The following is a 27,770-nucleotide window of genomic DNA, read 5'->3' on the forward strand; positions in this document are numbered from 1 at the left end:
TTTTCTTATTTTTTTTTTTCCCCTGTGTTTTCCAATGGTAGGCCAATTTTTCAGTAAAACTGCTTCTTCAAGTAAATCAAAAAATTAATTTTAGAAAATAAATAGCCTTAAACATTGTGCTCATCAATTATTTTTGAAAGTAATCTAAATTTTACCAACTTCACCTAAAACTTGCAGAAAGATTCAGAAAAATTAACATGATTTTAAGATCCACAAGAATACCAAATTTAAATTCTTAATTTGGTTATTTTCTCATCTTCCCAACTTAAATAAGTTTAAAGCTCATCTTCCAAAGAAGAGACATGGTTAAAAAAAGCAATTGTCCAGTTTTATTTTGTTTACATTGCACTGAAAATTTACATCATACTTTTACAAATCCTTTTTCATAAAAATATACTTCTTTACAAAAGTGTATGCATTAATATAAGAGGAGTAGCCAGTTGCAGAAGAAACATTTTAAACGATCTCAAATGTATTAACTTTAACATTAATGAGTGAATAATAGTTATTGCAGTCATTTGAATAAACAAGAATAAATAACAACCAATGGTATAAAATATAAAACAGCATCCTTTTAGTAGAATACAGTTTGACAGAGTTGTATGAATATTCAAAACAAAGTGTTGTAAAATGATTTATAAGAAATTCATCAAACATTATAGAAATCCAAGCAGCAATCCTGGGTACAATGATTTTTGGTAGGCACTCTCTATTACGGTAATAAAAAGGTTATTTTCACAGAATTATTCATGTCTGAAAGGGACAATAACGGGTAATTCACACTGGCTAACACACAGCATTTGTGAGTCATGCTATGAATGGAAGACAATGACCTACACCAAATAAATTACTGAGCTCCCACTGAATAATTCTGATATGAAATAACTGTAAAACTAAAAATTGCATTTCCTTATAAGTGCTTCTGGAATGTATAAAACTTGTATTTGAGGGCTGTGGAATCTGAATTGTCCCTAAAATGAATGTATTGTCCCTAATAAAATCATGGCTTTATATATATATATGTGTATATATATATATATATACTTTGATTTTTTTTTTTTTTTTTCATTGCACTATGGTAATATATTCAATTTTAAATGAGATTTAAGGATTTGTTTCCATAGAGTACTGGAATATATAGATAAAACAGATGTGAAAACACAGTATTTCCAAATTATAACTTCCTGTTACCTTGTAGATCTGATTCAAAGTTCATTGAAGTCTCTTAGAATCCATCAATTTCAAGGGGATCACATCATGCTTTGTGCATGCATTTTGTCAAAATGCTGAAGGAACAAACAGGTGGGATATGGCCTAGTTTTAAGTAAAATGGACTGAAAAATGGATTCCTATTCTTGATACAGGGATTTCATTACTAATATTACTGCAAACTGTACTTTTTAATGAGAAATTTTAAATTGTTTTAACTTTTGAAACAAATGTAAGATGGTCACCCCTGAATGTTCTTCAACATTAAAGCAACATAATCACATACAAAGCTTAATTCATATTAGATTCTTCATTGTAAAATTTGTCTAGATATATGATTGACAAAAGAAATATATAAACATTACAATTTGTGGATATTGTTAATAGAAACAGAGAAAACAAGCTTGACTTGGAACATGAAAATGAAGCAAGATATAAAGCAGGGAAGAAAATTCACTTTATAAGGGCATGAAATTTTAATTTTTTTTTTTCTGTGATACAAAAAGAGTAAGTTATACTTGCTGATTTCTAAATACTACATCCTGGACTCAGAAATTCGACTGAGAAAAATAAAATAATGGGCTGAAAAAGGAAAAAAGATTCAAACTCATGAGAAAGATGTAGCATATGACTGTTAAAGAGAAATCAGTGACCTATTGTCTCCTGTAAGTATAGCTCTTATTTTCTACCTATATCTTTTTTTTTTTTTTTTTAACCCAGTCCCTCTATTATAGTTTTTATTAAGCACAGAATACTGATAGTGGATGCTCCTCCAATATATGCAAATATGTTTTATGTTTTAGAATAACCTCCTTTTTTAAAAAAGCAAATAAACTGTGAGTAGCACTCATGGAGTGCAGCAAAATTCTTTAAAACTCTCTGTGACATACACAAAGAAGAATTCTGATCCAGTTTATGAAAAACAAAATCAAAACAAAATAACTACAACCCAGACTTGCCTAACATCCTCAGGAAAAGGTGACCCACTAGATCCTGAAAAGTGTGCTTTAATTTTTTTTTTAATTTTTTTTTTAAATTTTTTAATTAGTGAACTGTGTGTTCAGTGTTGTGTGTCAATTTCCAGACTTTGAAGACAAATCATTACCACATTATACCATTGTGCAAACAGTGTTCAAGTTGGGGTCAAATCGTACTGCTTTCCCTTCCACTGACTTTGCATTTGTGTCATACATGGGGTTTTCAAAAGCAGCTTGTCCATTATTATTTTCATGTACAGAGCATCCTGTGTACTGTGTTTTAGGTGCAGTCCTGTAGAAAAAAGACAGAACATTTGTAACTGCAGTTTTCCTCACTGACTTAATATGGTTTAAGAAGCAGAACAGAATTTAGCTCCCAATTCCAATTATAGAAGCTAAATATGACATCTTGATTTTTTTTTTTACAATATTTATGCTGAGAGTTAGTACTGTCTTTATTGAAGTTTAAGGGCTTTATGATTCCTTGAAAATGGTATTCACTTAGAAACTTAGTTAACAACCTTAGAAGAGGTTATTCACTGTTGTAACCATTACCCCTTATCTCAGCTGTTATCCATTCCACTTGGATAATCAGATTATAAAGAGTACAACAAAATCTTGTAAAGACACAATAGTTCCCCAACCAGATGACTGAGGTTTTTTTTTTTCCCTTTGGAGACTCAGCAATTTTACCAAGAGTAAGTTTATAGCTGAATGCCCTCTCTTTCACTAAATAACTCAAAATATCATAGTTCAAACCCTTAAAAGCTTTTGATCTATACTTCTGTACAAAATACATACTATATTGTAAGTCATCAGTATAAAAAGCCAAGACCAGTGCTTACAGCATACAGCTAATAGCAAATACATAAAAAATTACAAGGGCAATTTTTCATGTGCTGGAACAGTTGAAAACAAGTACTAATTACATATGATGGTACATGTTTTAAACTAATGTTATCCTGTAACATATATTACTAGTATAATTGTCAGACTATCAGATGTAAATCCCCATTTTGACAGTTAGCATGCAATGAATTGCCTTAGCATTAAAGTGATTAAGGTTTCTTTAGTCATTAAATCTGTTAAAGCTACAGGAGAAACTCACTGCACCCAAAGAATTAATAGTGGTCTCGGTAACATGAAAAAAACTGTTGAACTTAGATGAAGAAACTGAAATGACTGGTGACTATTTAAAGTAATTGCATATGAACTAATAATTTCAGATGCAGAAACAGTTTCACAATGAAATCTCTTGATGACATAATGTTTGCATATACTTGTATGCAAATAAACTGGTCAGGCATTAAGAAAAACTACCTGGGATATGGCTTGATTCTGTCACATGAAGAAGAGAATAAAGGCAATTGAATACACAAAAATCTCCCAAAAATATTATTCAGCATATGCCAATAATTTAAACCACCTATTTTATCATGAAGAGATAATTTTATAAAATTTTTGATAGGTAGGAATGGAAGTACAGAGCCGTATAATAAACTCATCTCTTAGTTATTAGATCTTAATAGATGTAGGGAGAACTGTCTACATGCATATTTTCCAAAGTCTTTGTTGTTTTGCAGAAAACTTTATTTGCACTAGCAAAAGCTGAAGACAAAAATAATCACCAACAGTTAGAGGAATAGAGGAATTCTGTATATGCAATTTGTACTTACCTTTGTTTATAAAGATAAAAGCCAAAACCAGCAAATATAAGGGCAAAGAAAGGCACAAGGATAGCAATGGCCACTGAACTACTATTTGTACCATGTGGTTGATTAGAAGAATTTGAACCCTCAGACATGTTAAGACCTAAAAAACAATAAGAAAACACAAGTAATATCATATATGTGTATGTTAGCAGCAGCACATACTACTCCATAATCTTTGGAATTCAATAACACCTTGTTACTGGGTCATCATCATATGTTCTACTGCATGCATAAAGCTGTATGCTGAGGCCACCTGGAATCTTAATATATACCATATTCTGATTAATATGTGCATGCCACATGTTGGCAGAACAGTACACCTTGTCTGCTACAGTAAATATCTCACAGCAAAATTCTGCATTTGATTCACCTTTGGTATGTAATAAAAACTCATTACTGTACTGTGATACAGAAATTCAAATTTATAATAATGCATATATTAGATTGATTATAGTACTGGTTTTATTTGTGTATTTCATTAATTAATAAATACTACTATATAAGACCCAGACATGCTATCAAGGAAAAGGTCAATCACCTGAAAAGGCAAATTTAAACTCATTATTTCCTTAGGCGCTGCTACTGATACACGGAGCGAAAGAGATAGGAACAATTTTGAACAAGTAAAGACAGATATTGATTTAAAAAAATAGAAATATGACCTCCTGCTTGGCTGAAGAATACCTTATCTACATTATCTACACAAACAAATTATACCCCTTTTAAATGTGAAGAAAGGTTATAACAATGACCCAGACATTATAAAAAAATTCTTTAGAGAAAGCATGTTTGGGCATTGGAATGGGCTGCCCAAGGAAGTGGTGGAGTCATCAACCCTAGAGGTGTTTAAAGAAAAATGGGATGTGGCACTCTGTGCCATGGCTTAGTTGGTAAGGTGATGCTGGGTCATAGGTCGGGCTTGAGGATCTCCAAGGTCTATTTCAAGCTAGTTGATTCTGTGATTCTCTAATGCATCTTCAAAGTTAATTTTCAAGATTTTTAACTTGATCTTTTATGAATTGCTTATGTCATCATGTTTTCTGACTTTCTTGACTGTGTAAGACAATATACAGAAATTAAAAAAAAACCACAAAAAAGACCCCAAACAACCAACTATGTGAACAAAATCTGTTCAAATATTGTGAATTTCTTTATAGTGATATTATTGACTGTTTTAGCTACAATTAAATCTTGTATACAATTTTACTTTGAATCATTCTTTTCCTTGAAGTTATACACCAATTCAAATTGTCTTCAATATATTACACAAAAAAATGTCAAACATATCATCCAAAAACCAAATGAAGAAATATAAATTTTGTAATAATCTATCAAAATAATTTGCTAAGGAAGTCTTGCATTTTAATTTTTCTTAGATGACTTTCAAATAATTTTAAGAAGTTAATAAAAGGAAATAACTTCTTATATTAAAGAAAACATTTCTTGGTAAAGATATTTCTAAAAATTCTTTCAAAGTAATTTGCATATAAAATGACAGTGAAAAAGAAGATCAGTATATTTTACTGTGACTTAGAATTGTGAAAAGAGAAAAATTTGACATTATATTCCTTCTTTCCAGCACATTCAAGAATTACAGAATTTCCTGATTTTACTGAAAAAAAACAAGAATAGACAATACTTTGTGGCTGAAAGAACATAATTTTCCATTCACATATAAGAATTTTACCTGAAGGTAAGAATTCTTTCTAAACAGCTATTATATTAGTGAAAAATAAGTCCTTTTCTAAGGCATTCCCAACATTATTTTATCATTTAAAATTTGGTATAAACTAAATTCAAATTCTCATGGAAGGAGAAATATCACAGTTCTTAAGACAACATTAGAAAAAAAAATTAAATTATTTTCTTAATTAACACAACAGAATGTTATCACCAGAGCTCTGTAACCAAAGCTCTCTTAGTATAGAAACAAGAAGTTAATTTTTAGGGAATAAACACTTATCAAGTAACATTTTTTCTTCTTAAAAGTAATATACGTATTTACCTGCAAATATTTAGCAGTTTCCTTCTTTTAACAAATGTTTAGGTGAAATGGTGTTTCAGCACCATAAGCGAGAAATCAGTTTATCAAAACATTCTAAAACATGGGTTTTCTAGATAGCTATTAAGATATGAAACTAAATGCATTTTACATATAATTGGATAAAAAAAATGCTCAAAATATTACAAATGAATATGTATACTAGGCAGTAGACTGCAAGTCATCTGTAGCTCCTTACAACTTATTTGTAACTACCACTTAAATGACAGTTTAATGATATTAATATCTCAATAATCTATTAAATGTCAATTGTTAACCTCCTGCAGATACCCTCATACTACTGGATACAATAAAACTGAATACAGAACAATGAACTAGCAAAGAATTAGAATTTGTTGAATACCTATTCTTTGAAGCCCAAATTGTCCATAATCTTTACCCTGGATGAATCCTTGAAAAACATACGTTGCTCCATCAGGTTCAGCAGAAACCTGTAAACAAAAAGAACTTAGAATTAAATGTGGAAAACTTTGTTTCAAGTTACATGTATCTATTTGAGAGGAAGCTATTCTATTTTATATCATAATATGCTAGACTGGTAGCTGTTATTCCCCACTACAAACACCTCTTTTTCTAGGAAATTTATATATAAAGTTCAAAAGAAAAGACAGGACTGTTATAGGCACGACTTATATTCGGTGGTTTATGGTCCATATGACATCTTGTACTACCTTTAACTGTATTTTTTTAAAACCACTCAGGCCTGAAGTTTCTGGTAGTTCAAATGTCAGCATTTCTAAGCTCTTATATACTTCATAACTTTCTGTTTTGTTTTGGAAGTAGATTGAAAAAGTTATATTGCATATAATCCTAAGGATCCAAGTATTGAGGTTTTAATACCTAGTTTTAAACAAATTTAAAAAGACCTTAAATTAATTGAAAGTTCTTTTGATTATTCTCAGTGCCTATCCAAATAAGCACTTAATTATACAGCTGTGGACCAGAAAATAAGGGCAAAATATGCTAGTATAAAATAAAAGGTTTGTGGGAGGGAGGGGACTGGTTGTGATCCTATGATTATCTCTCTTATTATGGTAAGTACAGTCTAAAGTAGTGTACTGTATACAACTCGACAGATACTTGCTTCTAAGAATAGTTATTAGGTTTAAATTCAGTGTTTCCTAGGTAGGTTTCCTTCAATCTTTTCCCTTAAGTTTCCCTTTCTCAAGACACAGTATGTCTTCAGCAGTGACCTGAAGCTATGTTTTCACTGAAGACTCGGTGCCTTTCTTAGGTGAATTTTTTCCTTTGGGCTAAAGCAGCCTCTTTGTGCTATTCCAAGACTCAAAGGAAAAAAAAGGTCAAGTAAGAACAGTATGTAAATAGCATATAGAATGTAGGGAGTATACTGTCAACTTTAGTAAATTTAGAAATATGAAAGTAAATTCTTTGCTTTTGCTAACTCAGGAGCATGTTTGTGAAGCCTAAAGTTTGTACAAGCCAAGAGAGTTAAACCTTTTCACTAGTACATTTATCGTTTAATGAGTTTAGTTTAAAGTTTTCATTCTACACCTTTTAAAAAATATATTATCAACCAGTTATAAAAAATAGAATAGTGCTTAACCTTTAGTGCATAACCAATAGGTGAAAAATAAGAAAACCAATAAATTCCTTAGAAAAATCAGATGGTGTAAGTAAGGATGAATGAGTGTTTATCCTCACCCAAATAATTTTAGGCTCTTTGTTTTCTAAAAAATCTACTTTTTTTCTCTATCTACTTGTGGAAGTCATTTTCATGGTTTAATTACATCCCAGAAACCCAGGCTATTTAACACTCTCCTTTACCTCTCTTCCTCCCAGTTATGTGCTCTCTTCCTCTGTTTTAAAGAATAAACTCAGACCCAGAACCCCAAGGGACCTAATGTTAAATTAGAGTATTCTATTCTTTTTTCCATACATATATATATACCACATAAATGTGACAGGGCATCTTTTTCAAGGTATTTCTAAAACTCACCAAAAAATAAAACATGTATGCTAATATAATGATCAAAATTGTTATTGTATTAATAGAATATAATATTATTATAAAATGGTTTTATGTTTAATTATGATAAAATTTTAAAATATATTGTAATAAATAGACCTATAAGAAAGACTTCTGTACTAACATGAATTTTAATTTTGCCTACACTCTATGCCTGTTTACATATTTTCCCTCAAACTGATCTCCTGCATTTAACAAGAAAATTTTCATGTAATTTAATGAATTAGCCTTGCAAAAAGGATTCCATTTGATATGTCTCAGGATTTTTTGGATTTAAAAACCAGCACGATTTCAGTAAAAAAAAAATTCCCTCTCTGTTGTAGCAGAAATATACTCACAAAACCATCCATAGCCCATTTTTCCTCTTTCAACTTGCTTGCAGATGTATGGGAGGGTGCTTTAATGAGATATATATGGAGCATTAGCCGAGCTTCCTGGCTTTTATACACTCCTGTAGAATATAGTTTTAAAAAGTCATATTTCTGTAGACTAGAAAAATGATGTCGTCTTTGATAATAAACACATCATCTATTGTCTTAAAGAGGAAAAGCAGGAAGAATAAGTACCAATGTCAACATTGTTTAGAACGATGCACTCTATTTTGATATTATTTCAGTAATCATAAGATTTCAATAGAAACAGTTTTTAGCTTAGCCTGTAGAGAGGAGAGAAGGGAAACCCCAAACAAACAGCTGTTACTTCAAGCCTTAGGCAGAACATTGACAGCAATCTGATTTGAAATGGAAAAATATTGTTCTGAATCAGGAAGAGTGTATATAAAGATCACATCCCTACTTTCAATATATAATTTAGTCATTACATAGAAAACGTGATAATAGGAACATCCACACACAAATTCTATTCCAAAAGCCACTGCTAAATTGAAAAGAAAAAAAAAATAAAATATTTTTTATGATTGGATTTTTCTTCATCAGTTAGTATAGTCAGTTACAAAAGAGTTTCTTTCATATAATGAGAAGACTCATATGCAACCTTATTTACTTTGTAGACATAATTATTGACTCATTTGTGTTCCTGCAGAATAATTATTTAGAACCCAAATATCATTATTTGTTAATTAGGAAATGAAAATAAAATACCACAATATGTTTGGTGATTTCATCTTCCATTGGCAATGATTACTAATTCATAATTTCTTGTACACATGCCTAAATTGAAAAAATAAAAGTCTTCTCCACATTAAGGATTGGTGACTGCCCTATAGGAGGTATCATTACATACAAATAAATTCTGAGCTAATGAGAAGACTTACTTTCATGTTAACACCACTAAGCCCAAATGAATGAGCCTTGGCAATATGGGTTAATTTTATGAATAATTACAGGAAGCAGAGGTGTCAAAATAAAAAGAATTAAAAATAGATGCATCAAATGATAGAATGCAAAAAAGTAAATTATACTGGAAGATGTAACTACTTTTCATTTGAGAAAACTACAAACTGAGTATAGGTGAATTCAGCTTCCTAGCATGTAAATGTATTTTTTGATCCATCCCTATTTCCCTGGCCCTAAGATACCTTATCAGTATATAAGAGCTCAGTGTTCTATCTGTAGAACAGGGAAATAAAAAAATATTAATTACCTGATGACATGTGTAATGCCTGTATGTAAAGTGGAAAAGGGCATTTGGAATCACTTATTGACTGAGTTGAAGGAACCTTTTATTTGGAGGAGTGTTTTGAGTGAGAAAACACAGCGGTTTTCTTTCCTAATTCTAAAAATACAAAATACTACATCTGTTGTTCCTAATATAATCACAGAAATTACATGGATGAAATTAATACAATAGAAGAAATTCACACACAGCCAAGACAAACATGGTTATCAATCAGAAAACATTCAGTCCACTCCCAAGCATGAGTCTTAAAAGGACACCTACAAAATAATTTAACAGACAAACCTAGTGATAAAAATTTGCCACTTTACTCAATACTGGGAAATAAGATCTCAGCAGAAACTCAGATTCTGTGACTCATTACATGCTTCCTGTAGATCATCCCTCTCAGCAACCAGGAGATCAGGCCCAGCCAAAACAGCTTATGAAAAGCAGATCTTGCTTAACTACTCTGGGCTCCTTCCATGATAAGGTGACTCAGTGGATGAAAGAAAGGCTGTGGGTACTGTCTTACTGAACTTTTTAATAAAGCCTTTGACACCATTTGGAACAGAATCCTCCTGGAGAAACAGACTGTTCATGGGTTGGACAGGTGCACTCTTCACTGAGTAAGAGGCTGACAGGCTGGATGAGCTGAGAGATTTGTGTTATATTCAGTTGGTGGAAAGTCACAACTGGTGTTCCCCAGAGCTCAGTGCTGTGGCCAGTCCTGTTTAATATCTTTATCAACAATCTGGATAAAGTACACTCATTCATTTTGCAGATGACACCAGACTGGGCAGGAGTGTTGATGTGCTGGAGGGTAGGAAGGCTCTGCAGAAGGATCTGGACAATTTGGGTCAATAGGCCTGCACTGGGGTCACAACAACCCTAGGCAACACTGGGGTCACAACAACCCCAGGCAACTCTCCAGGCTTGGGAGACCCTGGGGGTGCAAGCACGGCTGAACATGATCCTTCAGTGTGCTCAGGTGGCCAAGAAGGCAAATGGCACAATGGTTTAGGGTGGGCAGCAGCACCAAGGCAGTGATCATCCCCCCATATCTGGCACTGGTGAGGTCACACCTTAAATCCTGCATTCAATTTTGGGACCCTCTTTACATGAGAGACATGGAAGTGCTGGAGCATGAGAAGGGAAATGGAGCTGGAGAAGGGTCTGAAGTGCAAGTCTTATGAGGAGAGTCTGAGGAAACTTGGGTTGTTTAGTCTGGTAAAAAAGGATAGGGAGACTACATTCACTCTTCAGCTACCTGAAAAGAAGTTGAAGCAAGCTGCCTTTTGGTGCTTTTCTCAAGCAGCAAGTGTTCAGATGAAAGAAAATAGCTTCAAGGTGTGCCAGAAGAAGTTTAGACTGGATCTAATGAAAAAATTAATCACTGAAAGGGTTGTCTGGCATTGGAACAGGCTGAGGTGCATTCACTATCCCTGGGAATATTTAAAAGATGCGTACATGGGGCGCTTTCAGAGACATGGTTCAGTGGTGGAATTGGCAGTATTAGATTAAATTGGTTATCTTAGAAATCTTTTTTGACCTAAACAATTCTGATTCTAACTTTTCTTTTCTTACTTAGAAAATCTAACAAGTGTCAGCTCTAGTTTCTTTCCATGTTCATTAGGTATCTCTGACTTTCTAGGTCAACATATGGCTACTGTGGTGAAATTTTATAAATACGAATTAAGAGAATCTCAGGAACAGTACTTGAAGTTTATTTAAAATGTTTAAAAGAGAAACAAGATAATTAGCATGACTATTTTACTCCTTATTGATTATTAAGTCCAAATATATTAAAACCTGGAAAAGTAAAAACAAAACAACCAAGGGGAAGGAAAGAAGTGGAAAAATCCCTATATTTGAAAAGGAACTGAAATGCAATGAAAATTTTTTTGATGATAAAATTTAAGTTATGCAGCAAATTGCAGGATACCAATGTATGTAAGACAGAACAATAAAAAAAAAAAAAAGGACATTTGTTTTCCTTAGCACATACCTGATAACAGCAATTCCATATTGCTGTTTGTCAGTGTTGCATTTACTCTTCCTGAAGTTGCATTGAAACTGGTGACTGTCAATGTCATGGGTTGCTTCTTGCTTTTGTAATTGTAAGATCCTTTCCATATATAATTTTGGGCAAATACATCATCAGGAACTATTCAGATGAAAACATGTTTCAATACATTTTGTGATACTCAGTACTTAAAAAGTCAAATAACCAACAAAATGTATGATAAATATGATTGTCTTTCCTTTACTTTATGAATAGATTTATAAATCTACTAGGCATAATTTTCAGATATAAAACATAGAAACATGGCATGAACTTTTATGAAATAAATGTATTTGCACTGAAGAACACAACTACAACTACATCTTCAATTGCCATTTTCCTAAAATATGGACCTGTCCCAGTTTCACAAATTCTAAAAGCTTAAGCCAGAAGATCGCATTCCACTCACTGTATAATGTTTTCTGTGCCAGCACAGACAGCTAGGGAGGTATGGCTAGCATTGAATTTTGCAGAAATTAGTATCTATTTAGATATAAAAAAAAAAAAATTGCTGTTTTCTTTAAATGACATAAAATACTATGGGCATTTTTTTATCAACTAGTCGATTTTTTTTAATGAAAAAAATATATAAAATGCTTTGTCTTTTCAAATGCTTAAAAACACTATGAGCTTCACCAGGAGAAAAAAATTCTCTAATATAAAATTTAAAACAGATCATAGTCTGCTGGGGAATAAATACGCTAGATTTATACCCTCACATTCAATACTTATCGTTAGCAAATTGAAAAATGATTAATTTAAGTAATGCTATTTCAGTAACAAAAAAACCCCACCAAAACAACAAAAAGCTACCTATGATGTAAAAACTGATACATGCAAATCTTTAAAATCTTAACATAAGATACCTTTCAAGTAATTAAATTAAAAGTGATTAGGATGGGCTTACTACACTTTCCAAAGTAATGTATTGGAGTTACAGAATATAAAAATCACTATTGAAAATCAGCACTTTCACATTATTTGAAATAATTCACACCAAACTTAAAGCTCTGTATTCATGTGTGCATTGGCATCTCATGTGAGATAAGCAGAGAACAACCTCTGCTCTTTTCTCTCTCAAGACACCCCTAAATCCAAGACTGGGGCACACTGGAATACCCACAGTTTTCCTTCATCATTTATTTTATGCAACACAAAGACAGATCTTCTCCATGAAGGGTGAAGGAGCTTTCTTAGTTTTTTCTGTCTCTGTATGTGTATTTATATTTGTATATGTTTCTTGAAAAAACATGTAGATACCAGACCTACAAGCAAGGAAATTTCATGGTGGAAATGCTCTGATCCTGTTGATTTCTAATCTGCTGGAAATGTATTTTCCTACTTTTATGAAAACTGATCTTTATGTGTTACATTGGCAGCTAATTGGGATTGCACAATATGAATGAAAATTTTCTGAATTAAAAATTTGATGTCTAACATTCAGCAGCACATCATTGAAAAACACTGTTTTGGACTAGTACACAAAATGTTAAAAAAAAAAAAAGTCCCCAAATCCCCATATGCTAAATTACTACTTTTAAGTCTTATTCATTATCATAGAAATTCAATGAGTTTATTACAGCCAAAAGTTAACTTTAGTTAAGTAGACTGCACTTTTCAAAAAATATCTTCAGTGGGCAGACAGTTTCTCTTGTCAGGACATCCAAATATGGTCATCAGCAAATGTGTTAAAACTGGAGACTTCAGCCAGAATAGGAGAGATTACCTTGTCTCAGCTAAAATCAGCTTATCTTCTAAACGCTAAGTTCAAGGCTAATACTTAGTATTTAGGCAAAGCAATTTAAATTAGTGATATGTAAAAAAAGTGCAGGACTGAAGAAAACTGAAAAATATCTTGAAATTATTACAAGGTGAGTAGTACAGTTTGTAAATATGTAAATTGCATAGAATCTTATACAGAACAGTGATTTCAGTAAAACAAATAAATTCTCATCATATAACAGAACTTGTATATAGATATAAATTATACCATATGGTAGATGGACTTCAAAATTAGGGAATAATTTAATTATCTTTTCCCCCTTGTTAATCTAGTGCCTAATCTAATGTCCTTTACCCATTCTAAATCACTCAGTGCAATCTCGTTAAACTGATCCTCTTTTTTTTTCTGCAGAAATGGTTTATATCAATATAAACCTTGGAGTACTTACCACTTAGTTTAGGACTTGGTGTTCCCAATGCTGGTCTGGGATCCTTCACTAATATTTTAGAACCAGCTATTAGAAAGAATAAATGATATAAAGATAAATCAGCAGCAAAATGTTACTCAGAAACAAAGAAAATAACTTCCATCATAAAATTTATTTGTTTAAAAGCATATGGGATGATGTTTAGAACTCAAATACAAATGAGATTTCAGCTGGCATCAAACCTCAGTATCACAGGAGCACTTGCACACAAATTTATTCTGTTCCTCCATATCCTCCTAAATCATGCACCTGGATGTTATTAAGTCATTTTCAGCAGTCAAACAGTGCAGGGTTTCACTGCAGTATCCACATTTCAGGATTTATGGTCCTGGACCATGCACCTAATATGGTGCATGGTGAGATGCCTCCTAATATAACATCTAATCCTGGCCTTGTCACTTGGATTACAAACAGCAAACAGTGCATTGACTGCAATATAAGACCAAAAAGTGGAGATACACATAACCAAAGGGAGCTTGAAAGCCTTTCTCTCCAGGACTTAACTATCTTCAACATTACTGAGTGAGACATCTTGTACTCAAGACTGAAAACCCATAAATGCTGCCTTAATCACTTAATATTGAAGGAGAAGGTCCCTGATTCTTTAAAGGATAACAGGAGAAAGAAAGAAACAAAAAAGGCTGTCCACAGTATCTCCATCTGCTCAGGTGATATGAGAATTAGAAGCTGGAGAACATAATTTCTTCTCTGCTTAGAGCAGGAACTCTCCCATCACTGAAGATCATGAACTAAATTAGGACTAGGACATTATAATTTCCTGGAGATTAAGCTATTTTATTTTGGAGAAACTAATTCAGATTCACTGGAACATAAAGAAGACAAATAATTCTGTCTCCTAATATAAAATATTCTCATGTAGCACTACACACAATTTCTTGCTCCAACTGTGATTTCAATGTTTTGTATTTTGGGTCTTGGGCTTGAACCCAGGCCTCTTCTCTTTGATCCATGTTCTAAAAAATTACACAAGAAAAGAAACTACCTTCCCCCTGAGCTGAGTACGTTTATCCATAAAAAGAAAACTTTTTCAAGAAGGGCTCAGAATATTTTTATTGAGAATAAATTTTAGCTTTTTCAAAAGGTCTTTTCTTGTCATATATGTTAAAATGGTGAAGAAGCAAGGGTGGGGATTGAAATGCAGCCTAAGGTTTTCATAGACTGTTACTACTGATAGATTAACCTCTATTTCCTCTCTGTTTTGAAAGAAACTTACTGAGCTTCACTGTCCATTGTTGACCTGGGGGGCATGGTTCAACAGCATAAACTTTCTGACTACATAAAGTTTAGGTTAGAAGTTTCTGGATCACATTTTCCAGGTGGGCTTTAGCATAAAAAGATGATAAGTCAATTTGCCTTGTCAAGTTGAATAAATTTCTAGTCAAGTCTACAACTGAAATTTGAAACACCAGATAAAACTTAAATACAAATGTTAGATACAAATCCAAAACTAAAACTAATTAACTATGAAGTTTAAGTTTCTAGGTCCAGATATTTGAGTAGGACTTTCAAGATTTCAATTTTGTATTTAAAGGATCAAATTCTAATTTAGTTCCCCTACACATCCCTTTAGAGCTCTCAGCTCCAAAGATTTTATTCCTTTTCATCTATTTCCAAGTTATTTTTGGGAAGTTCACAATAAGAGGTGAACTTCTTTCAACAGCAGCAGCAGAAAATTTTTGAATCAAAATACAATCAATGAATCACATTTGGCCTGCTGTAATACTTTCCAACTACTGAACAAGTCATAAGGTTCCTGGCTGCTAGCTTTCTAGCACTTTCCCAAAGCTCTCTTTTATTTTCCCCCAGCACTTGCCTGGCATGCAATTCCAGGACACCTGTTCTTTAGTAATACAAACTATTCATTTCCTATTTCCCTTCCAAGTAGCAGTGTTTGGCTACAAAGCCTTTGAACGCCTCTGTAAGAGCCCTGGGGATAACCACATCTGAAGCATTAGGTAACAGTAATCTGAAAAGGCCTTTAATTATTCAGGAAATAAAATTCTAAACAGTTCCTACACTTGAGTATATTCCTTGATGAAATGAAAACATGAAAACCACCTTTCTCACCATGACTTGGCTATGTTGTTTTACATGTCCTATTGTGACAAAATTTACTACCCAAAGTGGGTAGTAAAACTTAGAAACAAAATTAAAGGTTGGAACAGCAAGGACAACGTAGATACATTTTGTTTTATATAGTAGTATATATATTCTATATATACTATATTGTATAGTAGTATACAGTTCCTTACATAAAAGTATAAAATAATAATAAGCCCTATGAATTTATTTCACACAGTGATTCAGACATCTTCTTGGAGTTTAGGCATCTTTTCAAAAATTACTACAGAATAATTCAATCATTTAGGTTAGAAAAGATCTCTATGATCTTAGAGCCCAATAGCTAACCTAACACTACCAAGTCCTTCACTACATTATGGCTCTAAATTCCACATCTACACATCTACCTCCACAACTTCCCCAGACAGCCTGTTACAATGCTTGACAATCCTTCCTAATTTTTCTTAAAAATTTTTCATAACGTCCAACCTAAGCCTCACCTGGCAGCTTCAGGCTATTCCCTCTCATCACTTGTTAATCTGAAGAAGAGACCAACATTCACCATGCTACAACCTGCTTTCAGGTAGTTATAGAGAGCAATACGATCTCCCCTCAGCATCCTTTTCTCCAGGATAAAGACCTCCAATTTCCCTACCCTCTCATAAGCCTTGTGCTGCAAACCTTTCACCAGCTTCATTCCTCTTCCTTGGGAACAGTCCAGTACCTCAATATCTTGGAGTGAGGAGTCAAAAGTTGTACACACTATTCAAGGTGTGGTCTCACCAGAGCCAAGTACTGAGAGAACACTAAGCAGGTCACTTTGTTATAGAGGGAGATTTGGTTCATCAAGCAGGACCTGCCTTTCATAAAAACATGCTGACTGTGCCAAATCGAATTGTTGTGTGCATGTGCCAACTGCAAGTAAAAAAAACCACTGAAATATGACAGATGGCAGATGCAGTGGGAAACAGAAGAACTTACCTTCACAAACTGGAACCTTCCCAGTCCATGTGCCATCAGACCTACAGGCTCTGTGCTCTGATCCACCTGCCAAGAAGAAGCCTGGCTGACAAGTGTAAATCAATGTATAACCAAGTGATGGAAGATCCATTCCTGCAACATTAGCATGACTTGGTGTTTCTGGTTGTTTACAGCTGTGAGCTACAAAGAAAAGACAAAACATCCTTATGTCAAAATGGTGAAAATATTTCTGAAAAGATAATACATGCCCATTCTGACAGTTAACTAACAAAGTGAAAAATCAATAGGAATTACATATTAATATATCTTAATTCACATCATAAATTACTATATAGCCTATAAAATATCACTGTGAGTCTGTAAATGCACACTTAAACAGGACCTTTCAATTCCAAGGGACCAAGAACAGACTTAAATGTACCTGCATGAACAAAATATTGTCTGCATAGGAGAACAGAAACAGCACACATCATACCAGACTTGAAAGCAATCACTACTTGTGATTTGCATCATTTATCCTATTTATGTATATATGTTATACATTGTATAACAGTAAGTAAATGGTGAGTTGGAAAACACTATGAAAGATAAAGGAGAAATTGAAGGTGAGTTGTAAACATCAGAAAAATTTAGTTACCATTTCTAATGTCATATGAAGAGTCTTACATATTTTACAATCACCAGAATGTGGGATTTATGTGTTATCTCAAAGACAGCATACCTCCAAGAGCAGAGTTTACCTTTTGGCACACTGAGCTACTGATTTGCAGTTAGCTTATGATTAACCCTAGCACCAGCTGGAATAATAGTAATGCTCTTTCCTTCTGTGGATATGCTCTCCATTCACTGAAGTGATTCTATGTGGTCAGACCTTACAAGGTAAGACTATTTCCAGAAAAACACAGGTAACTGAACTACAAAGATTAACCATGATCTTATATCTTCAATAAATGATCATTGTTTACCAAAGTGTAAAAGATCGATGAAATGAAGTGCTGTTGTCTATACTCTAAGAAGAGTCTATTTCAAATTCAAAAATTTCCAATTGAAAACACTTTTTTCCCCATCTTAAAATACCATGACTCCTTGGCTGGGAAAGAGTTCAAACTCCTTACTGGAACTGATTTTAATTATATGCTTTTCTGCATATTTTAGAATAAGGCTTTCTGATATGTCCTATTCTCACCACCTCCTGAGCTGTAAAGGTTGCACCCTCTAAGATAGAAATTGACTTTGGAAGAAGATCTGACTATTTTCTCTCTGATTTTTTTGTTTGTTTGTTTGTTTTAGTTCTATTGTTTTTATATGAAAATTCACTCAGAATCATATTTCTAGCTGCTGAAAGCTAGTAGTACAAATTTCTGTTAACTTTCCGTTAATAAAGTTATGTAACTTAATGACAATGTTACTGCAGCTAAATAATCTAGATTAAAAAAACTGAGAAAAGGGAAAAAAAAATATCATTTCTTACGTATACATTCTGGCTGGATTCCACTCCATGTAAGATCAGGAAGGCAAGTTCGTGTTGTTGAGCCATGGAGCAGGTGTCCTTTTTTACACTGAAATTGAACAACATTTCCCACCTGTTGAAAAATAGAAAACACAGTAATATTTTTATGAGCAACTATCAGCTGGGATTTTTTTTTTCCTAAATTTTATCACTCCTTCACATAATACAGACTTGATAAGTTGTGATTCTCTTTCTCTGGAAAGTAAATTAATTTCACAGAACAATTTGATATGAAATAAAAAATTGCTTTGCTCCCAGTAGAATTACTCTCCCCCCAAAATTAGATCCTACATGGAAGAAAATCAAATCTTCATCTTCTGTGGTCTCTCTAGTGTGTTGCTTTGGGCCTGGAACAGTTGATGAACTGAGTTTGGAAACAAAGCTTATGGTGCCTTCCCCACTCTGGACCAAAGGAATGCCACTTGGGCAAAATTACCACAAACGAGGCAAGTCACAGAATTGAAATGTGTATTAGATTCTGCTGGACTTTTGCTGAACCAGATCCCCCTTTGGGAAATGCTGGATATAGTCTCAGGTTATAATGAGAAATATTTGATTAGAATAGACAAGGCTGGTCAACAGCACTGTCTTATGCTTCAGAATGTTCCTATGACATTTTAATTTTGTTTTTTGATGAGAGGAAGTAAAGAATAAGAGCTCTTTATGCCACTTTGATAATAGAAGCTGGAACACAAGTACATTACAATTTACAATAGCAATTCATCTGAGATTAGCTTTTAATTATTATCCTTATTATGGGTATGTGTTGCATAAAAAGGAAAATAGAATTCTTACAGTTTCTGCACAAACATAAAATGGAATAACTTGTTCAGCATGTCCAGTCATGGTGAAATTGATGAAAATGCAAATAATTCTTAGTTTCCATCAAAAGCGAGGAAATTAGATTAGAAGTACATGATTCAGAGAGCATTGTATTACATATTGTGAGTGGTTAACTCAAATATTAAGGTGCATAGATTGTATCTACTGTTCTGCAGTGACCTGTATTAATATATTTATCAACTCATGTTTAAACAAGTAGTTGAAAACTTTAAACTATCTGTGACAGCACATTTATAGTTCTAGTTTGGGTTTTATATTTTAATTATTTTGTTTAAATGCATAACACTTGATTCAGACTGATGTTCAAAGTGTGGATTCTTTCCCGATAGTTTAGTACTACGAAGCAGCATTTCACCGCTACAAGTATTAATTTGAAACTTTATAGAAGTATTCCATTTCAGTTCAAGTTTCTCATCAGAATGAAATTTAATAATAACTCATGAACTACAGATAGTAGCTCATCAACACAGGATGTGATTTAAAATTCATCTCCCTTTATTTTGCTCTTTTCTGTGCTCACTGGACTATGTAATTACTTTTAAAAGATTTTGAAGGAAATACACTAAATCACTTGCATGATTAAGCACAAAGTAGTAAAATACTACAAGTTTTAGAAATTGCTCCATGTAGTTATAGAAGCTTTTTTTCCTTTTCATGGTAAAGATCTTAGTTAAAATACTCAACATAAATATATTACTTTAAAGAATACTAGCCTTAAGAAAAGTGTGTTTATATGACTACATCAGTGGACAAGGGAAGCACTACAGATATCATTTTTCTGGACTTCTGTAAAGCCTTTCACAAGAGCTCACCACAACATCCTTCTCTCTAAATTGGGCAAAGATGGAATTGATCAGAAGACTGTCAGATGGATAAGAAAGTGATTGGATAGTCACATCCAGAGAGCAGTGGTCAATGTCTTAGAATCCCAGTGGACAACAATGATGTAAGGTGTCCCTCAGGGTTCAATACTATTTAATATCTTCCTTAATGATACAGGTGAAGGGACTGAGTGCATCCTCAGCAAATTCACAGATGACACCAAGCTGAGTGGTATGGGTGACACATAGGAAAGATGGGATCAATCCAGAGGGACCTGGACGAACTTAAGAAGTGGCCTGTGAGAACATCCTGAGGTTTAGTAAGACCAAGCTCAAGGTGCTGCACTACACCTTATAGTAGGGGTGGGCTGGATAGGAACAGATCGAGAGAAAGACTTGGGGATGCTGGACATGAAGCAGCAACGTGCACTTGCAGCCCAAAAGGCCAATTGCATCCAGGGATGCATCAAAAGCAGCATGGGGCAGCAGGTCAAGGGAAGTCATTCTGTCCCTCTTCTCTGGTGAGACATCACCCGGAGTCCTGTGTCCCACTTTGGGTGTCTCAGCACAAGAAAACCATGGACTTGTTGGAGGAAATCCAGAAGAGGGCCACCAAAATGTTCTGAGGGATTCTCCTATGAGGAAAGGCTGAGAGAACTGTGTTTGTTAAGCCTGGAAAAAAGAAGGCTTCATTCTGACCTAATTGTGGCCTTCTAGTAACTGAAGGGAGCCTTCAAGAAACACAGAGAAGGACTGTTTACAGACACATGTGGTGATAGGACAAGGGGGAATAGATTCAAAATAGAGTAGGTTTAGACTAGATATTAGGAGGAAGTTCTTTGTTGTGAGGGTGGTGACAGACTAGCACAAGTTGCCCAGAGAAGCTGTTGATGCCTCATACCTGGCTGTGTTCAAGGCCAGGCTGGATGGGGCTCTGAGCAACCTGGTCTACTGGAAGGTGTCCCTATCCATGGCAGGGGGGCTGCAAGTAGATTATCTTGATGGTCCCTTTCAACCCAAAGAATTCCATGATTTTATGGTTTCACAAGAAACACAACCTTTATATCTGCAAGCACCAAAGAAACATCAAAAAATGCAACAGCTGCCAAAGGGATGAAGATGTTTAAGAAATATCGCCATGTTGTTCAAGATTACAAATGAATGAAAAAATATTACAAGTAATATGTAAGAACATTAAATTATATTAATTAATTATATAGGATATGTATAGTTATTATTAAGCAAATAAAAGTATTTTTAAAGAGTTTTGTGGACTACTTTGCAATATTCTTGTGTCAGAGGCACCAGGTGGCGCTAAAATACAGTATTCGATGCCCATAAAATTCCCAGTGCTGAGATGATCAGATTTGCTCTAATTTTTATTCCACAGCTCAAGTGAAAATATTAGTACTCTGGACAACAGTGTTTGGATAAAAAAAAATAAAATAGTGCTTGATCATGTATTTTCTATAGCTGCCTTTTCTATAGTGTCAGTTATAGCTTGGGTATTCCCAAAATTAACATAATAATTAACTTTTTTCTTTTTTCTTTTTTTTTGCAAAACCCCAAAGACTCTATAATTGTTATTCTTTAACAGGAGAAATACCAATCTGTGAAGAAAATGCATAAATATCAACATGTATCCATTTACAAAGTACTCTAGATAATTTTTTTCATCAAATAAGATGATAATAATGTATAAAAATTATCAAAATAGTAAGTTATTATCCTTCTTATTTCTTATATTCCTTATAGGAATAGAAGATACTTCTAACTCTCATGAGTTACTCTACAATCAATTTTTTTTCTACAGTGTGACTATGATAAAAGATGCAACACAATCTTGGCACTGGAGATCCTGCTGCTATGAACAACTTACCCTTAAAGACATACAGGCCTGGACAGAATCAGGTTTCAGAGGTAAAAAAGAACAACTATCTATCACAGGTGAAATGTACCTTATAGTATAGATTGAAATATAATGTGTATAATAGTGAGCTGTGGTCTGAGTAGTGTAAAACTGTGTTAGGAACATGACAAATAACCCCAGGTGAAACAAGAATGACAGAGAATAAAAAAAGAAAAAGAAAAATCATATTTGTGCCAATGATGCACTCCAAATTGTGACACTAACACACTGACACCAGAGACCTCAGGACAATGAGCAGCAGGAAAATACATGGTGTCTGGTACAGCTTCAATTACATTTTCATTGATGCAAAGGTGATGCCAACTGTGCTAATGGAGACAGCTATATTGTGATATTAGAGCACTTCTCTTGGAACTTCATCCTACAATTCAATCAACACTGAAGATTTTATAAGCATTAAATTCACAGAAGGAGATTATTTGCAAGGCTACTAACATCTGCAGATCAAGTTTCATATAGAATTTCATAAGATAGAACCCAAGAGCTAGCAGAAGGATACCACTACTGCATTTTCTCTATTTTCCTTTTTAAATTTAGACTACTCTTTGGCTCAATTTAGGCCACAACATTAGGGAAGATAGCTGAATTTCTACAAAACATGTTGGAAAAGTAAGAGAAGTAATAAATCTTATATATATGACTGACTGGTCTAAGCAGTTCTAAACTGTTTCTTCAATTCAGTAGTACCTTGTGTTACAATAGCTTATGGCCAAAGTGCTATAAGCACTTTTCTATGTTTCTAGCAATACAGCTGAAAAAATATTTCAAACCCCACAGTTTCTTTCAAAGGAGTGATTTATTTCCCAGATTACAAATTAAGTAAGTATTCTCTAAATTCTAAAGTTATTTTGTCTCCATTATAACACACTACAAAGGTAGATCTGTCAAATAAAAATGGCTCAGATTAAAGGTAAACATCCTAGAAGTATGTATTCATAATATTAAAGCAGATGATGCTCCTTGTTTCCATACCATACCAAATTCCCATGTAGCACTAAACTGGTATTTTGATGTTATTAAACATGGAAGAAACTGATCTGCTTCTGCCTGAAGAATTCAATACTGAACAATAAAGTCCATGCAACATTCTGTTGCCTCTTTTTCTACAAAGCTCTTATTTAATAGCTGAAACATCATTCAGAAGTGATGTGATGATATTTGTGTTTTTGTTAGTGTAGGTTCCAGGAGGTCAGATTTATATATGCCTTTCAGTCAAGCCTAGAATTATCTTGTGTTTGCCTGAACTTTCAGTGCAATCAATGAGACAGGAAAACAGATAATCAAGAGTAGAGGAAAAATAGGAACAAAACAATGGTGCTGTGCAAGCTCATAACTTGACATCAGTATTGTGAAAAGCAAGTGTCAGTCAGTGATTTTTGTCTGATAAAAGAGGAGGTAGTGCCATTTGATAAAAAGTACTTAAAACAGGATTCCACATATGAAGACTTGAATTCTAACTGTAAGGCTACAGCTTGGTATTTTTATGAGACAGAGAAATAAATTTAAACCTTGGCAATTAAGTCAATTACGTTACCCTATTAATATTAGTTTAAATATGAAGTATTTGAGAGAGTTAAAACAAAACAAACAAAACCCAAAACAAAACAGAAACTCACATCTGTATTTAGGAACAACTTAGAATTACTATTTGCCTTCCTGCTATGGATAGAAGGAAAAATAACTATTATCCCATTCATACAGAATATGAATTGTAGTATAATACATTAATTTACAATATTTTTGTGGTTTTAAAGGAGTCATAACATTATACAATATATGATAATACAATATTTCTTTCTGGAATCTACAGACTTGTCCAGAACCAATAATTTTCACAATTATTTCCATCCAGTCAAGAGCTAAGCTTAGCTTCATCTGTATGACTGATATTTCTACCCTGCTATGTATTAACTAAGCAATCATACTTAGACTAACCAGAAGTTGCCTATTTAGTTACTACAAAAAATTAAATTCACTGTGTGAACATGAGAATAAGTTGCTGGCTGGGTAAGGAGACTATAACACACAAATCTTACATACTGGGCACTAACCTTATAACTGTTTAAAATTATTTTTTTTTTTTTTTAGAATTTACAGAGTTGTAAACCCTGCCAGCACTTACACTTATTTTACAAATGATTTGTCAATTGACATTTTGCTGGATATTTTTACAGTTCCATGCCAGCTGTGATATTTTACACACAACAACTACAGCACAAATGAGAGACTGCATTAGCTTCTTCAATGAAAGCTCATTAATATGTGAGAAAAACTGTGACAATAAAATTATAGAAAATGGTTAATAAATTATTTATTAAATACATAGTTGAATAAAGAGTCCTCTAGCATAATATTGTATTATAACCAAATGAAGTTAGCCTAAGGTCTGCCCCTGCTTATTGTATCTTGGCACAAAACAGTACTTTCAGTGCCTAGAGAAAACTTAGACAATTTTATTATCACTTCCATACGATCATGATCTAGCTGAAAAACAATCTGAAAACCCAAATATTGCTAAAAACAAGCCTGAATAGTACTGCATAAAGGCCACCAAGAGGATAAACCAAAGATATTTTTGGCCATGAAACTCTGAAAAGTCTTTAGCTACAATTTGCTTTTAAAAACTAAGTAAATTTTGTAAGTTTGTTCAAATTTCACTCAGCCCTTTCTTGTATTTCCAGCAAACTGCAGTTTTTATTCTCCTGCTACTAGACAGAGACCTCATACAACTGTGGAACTGCTAGGTACTCTTCTGCTCATTCCTCTTCATCTGCCTGGAACTTTCAGCCCTGACATCAAACACAGATGTCACAGGATAGATTAGAATCTCTCTTTGTTCACAAGATTCCTTATTTCTATAAATTACTTTTTCTCATCTCTAAACCACTCACTCATGAGAACATCTCACTGACGTTAGTGTTTTGTGTGAATCAGAAAATTAGCAGTTCAAAATAATTTTCAGTTTCACAATTCCTTTTTCCAACAGAAACATATGCAAGCACCATTTGCCACAACACAGAGCCTTGTGTAAAATGTGGGCAACAGTTTCCTGGGAGGCATCAGGCAGAGCACTGAAAACAGGTCAAGGGAAGTGCTTCTTCCCCTCTGCTAGACCATGAGTCATGAGTGAGTGCTGTGTCCAGTGCTGGGTTCACCAGTGCAAGAGAGACAAGGACAATACTATATGAAACCCAGTGATATGCCAGAAAATTGATTAAGGGACTATAGCATCTGAAAAGCAAGGAGTAGCTGAAAGGCCTGGGGTTATTCAGCCTGCAAAAAAAAAACCCTGGGGAAGGACAAGAAACAGAAGGAGACTTTTCTTCAGTGGTGCCCAGGGACACAAGAATAGGTATAAATTGAAAAAAAATTCTCTATAAAACTAAGAAAAAAGGGTTAATTTTCACTGTATGGGTGATCAACTTCGAACAGGATGCTCAGAGGCACTGTTGAGTCTCCATTCCTGCAAATATTCAAACTCACCTGGAGACAGCCCTCATAAACCTGCTCTAGCTGACACTGTTTTGAGAAGGGGGAGTGAACAAGAAGTTCTCCTAACAGGTCTGTGTCTCTCTAATTCATTTGTGGTTCCAAACTGATTTTCTCTCGATCTTCTCTCAGGAAAAAAAGTCCTGTTTTTTAGAGTATGTCTACACTAGCAGTTTGGCACACAGTATACATATTTTTGAGGAGAAAAACTTATTTAATAAATTGTAGGGAGCACTTATATATTCGGGAGGGAGTTGGACACTGAAAGCCTTCAAGGTGAGATCAAATGGAATCTGAGCACAAGTTTTTCATGTAGTGCACTGCGGATAGGGACACAGAGTTAGTGTAATCCACCAGCTAGAAATAAGGAAACACAGCAACACAGCAGCAAACAACTCTTACAGAGGCAGCCTCTGAACCTCTAATCACATGTTTCTAGACTTTGAGGTTGTATAAAATATATTTAAATATGCAAGTTAATTAAAAAAAAAAAAAAAAGTATACTCTACCTGATAGCCAAATGTGTTATTTTGTGACCCATGCCTTGGGACTCCTGGATTTTCACATGCTGTACGAGTAGGTTCTAAAAAAATTGCAGTATATTAAAGACAAAACAAATTACAGTATTTTAATTAAATACATGAATGTATGACAAAATTAAGCTTGTTCAGCAACATGCAGTAAGCCAATCAGAAAGACAAAAATAAAGTGATTTGATTCTTAGAGAGTATAGAGTAACACCAAGATAATTCAAAACAACTGAAAAATCCTAGATTGTCTTAGCAAGAAGATGGATAATAAGCATTGAAAGAAATTTCAATACATGGGCATCATCATACCTATGCATCGAGGAGAAGAGCCACTCCATGTTCCATCTGCTTGGCAAATCCTGGTGCTAGACCCAACCAAAATAAAAGGAGGGTTGCAGCTGAAAGAGACTTCTGACTGATAGATGAAGCTTTTGCCTTCTCTCTTCCCCTGAGCAGGAACTCCAGGGTCACCACAAAACTTTGCTGTGAAAAAAGACATGACAGAAATGGAATGTGGCATTTATAAAAAACAAAAACAAAAGCAAAACAAAAACCCAAACAAACCCACTTAGCTGAACTAAGTGAAGAAATTACTCCAAATTTGGTATTTATTTTATTAGACACATATCAAACATGGAAACATTTAATAGGAATTCAGAGTGACTAGGTATAGAATATTTAGTCTGCCAGATTGTAGTAGTTCTGATAGTTGTTCAAAATGCCTACACAGTGTGTTTGGTCAATACCTGATGCTTAATAAATCAGGTTGACAACTTATTTTATTGAAGTCCAAATATCCACAATTCACCTGTGCCCCAAAACACATCAATCTGCAAATCTTTAGAGAGCAATCAAAGAGTGTATCAAACTTTCATGTCAATCTTCCCTCCTCTTCTGCTTTCTTGCCACCTACACAGTGCTTAACATTTTTTATGATTAAAGGATTTATCAGATACACTTTAGGAGTCATAAAGTCCTGCTTCCTCATCCTTCACTGAAAGGTAGGATTTGGTATGTACGAAAGTACAACACTTGAAAGTTAGAACAGTTAACAATAAAGAAACACCAAAAAACCCCAACATGATAAAGAAACTTCTGTAGCAATCTAAAAGTCAGATACTAATAAACTGTTACTAGACAGGATAAATTTCACTCATAAAAATCTGTTCTTAAATGGATATTTTTACCTTATTCCTATAACCTAAAGTTTCCTTGTCTATAGCATATCATAACTGAGTAAATGCACTGCTAGCAAATTTACTGGCCTTCTTCTGCAGTATGAAGTACCAAATATTGTCAGAAGTTGAATTTTGAATAATTGACCCAGGAAATTAAATCAGCTACAGCAAATCCTGTGTCATCAGGCTACATTATTCCTTGACACACCATGAATTCCACTATTGTGTAGTCTAATTTCATATGAGTCAGAAAATGGTGTAATAATAAAAATAATAATTAAAAAAGCTCTTAACCTGCACATGTTCAATAATGTTTCTATATAGGCATGCTATACAGACAGTGGAATTTTGTGCTCCATCTTTCTCATCTACAAACATAAATTACATCTCTCAAACAATAATCTTCAAAATGCATTTGTAATGTTTCTATCTTTGTCACCCATGTTTTAAGCTTTCCAAAGGACCCGCTTGCACGAAATGTTCCTGCTTTCTGCTTCTTTCGACAGACACTGACTGTATGGGAAATCCATGCACACCCACACTGCTGAAGAGAAAAGGCTTAATCTGTAA

General features: G+C 33.8%; 1 protein-coding gene across 3 annotated transcripts in view; it reads right to left on the bottom strand.

Moving 5' to 3' along the window:
- Positions 1–2,318: 2,318 nt before the first annotated feature.
- The window catches only part of CSMD3 (CUB and Sushi multiple domains 3), a 573,013-nt gene continuing 547,561 nt past the window's right edge, over positions 2,319–27,770 (bottom strand). For all 3 annotated transcript variants that reach the window (XM_058831785.1, XM_058831783.1, XM_058831782.1), the window contains 10 exons: positions 26,332–26,505; positions 26,002–26,075; positions 18,371–18,482; positions 16,900–17,079; positions 13,798–13,863; positions 11,570–11,728; positions 8,286–8,398; positions 6,304–6,391; positions 3,863–3,998; positions 2,319–2,478 (listed from right to left, as the gene is read on the bottom strand). In XM_058831785.1, the coding sequence (XP_058687768.1) occupies positions 2,319–2,478; positions 3,863–3,998; positions 6,304–6,391; positions 8,286–8,398; positions 11,570–11,728; positions 13,798–13,863; positions 16,900–17,079; positions 18,371–18,482; positions 26,002–26,075; positions 26,332–26,505 (1,262 nt within the window). The remainder of the gene's footprint in view (positions 2,479–3,862; positions 3,999–6,303; positions 6,392–8,285; positions 8,399–11,569; positions 11,729–13,797; positions 13,864–16,899; positions 17,080–18,370; positions 18,483–26,001; positions 26,076–26,331; positions 26,506–27,770) is intronic.

Source organism: Poecile atricapillus, chromosome 2 (genome assembly GCF_030490865.1).
Source record: "Poecile atricapillus isolate bPoeAtr1 chromosome 2, bPoeAtr1.hap1, whole genome shotgun sequence".
NCBI lineage: Eukaryota > Metazoa > Chordata > Aves > Passeriformes > Paridae > Poecile > Poecile atricapillus.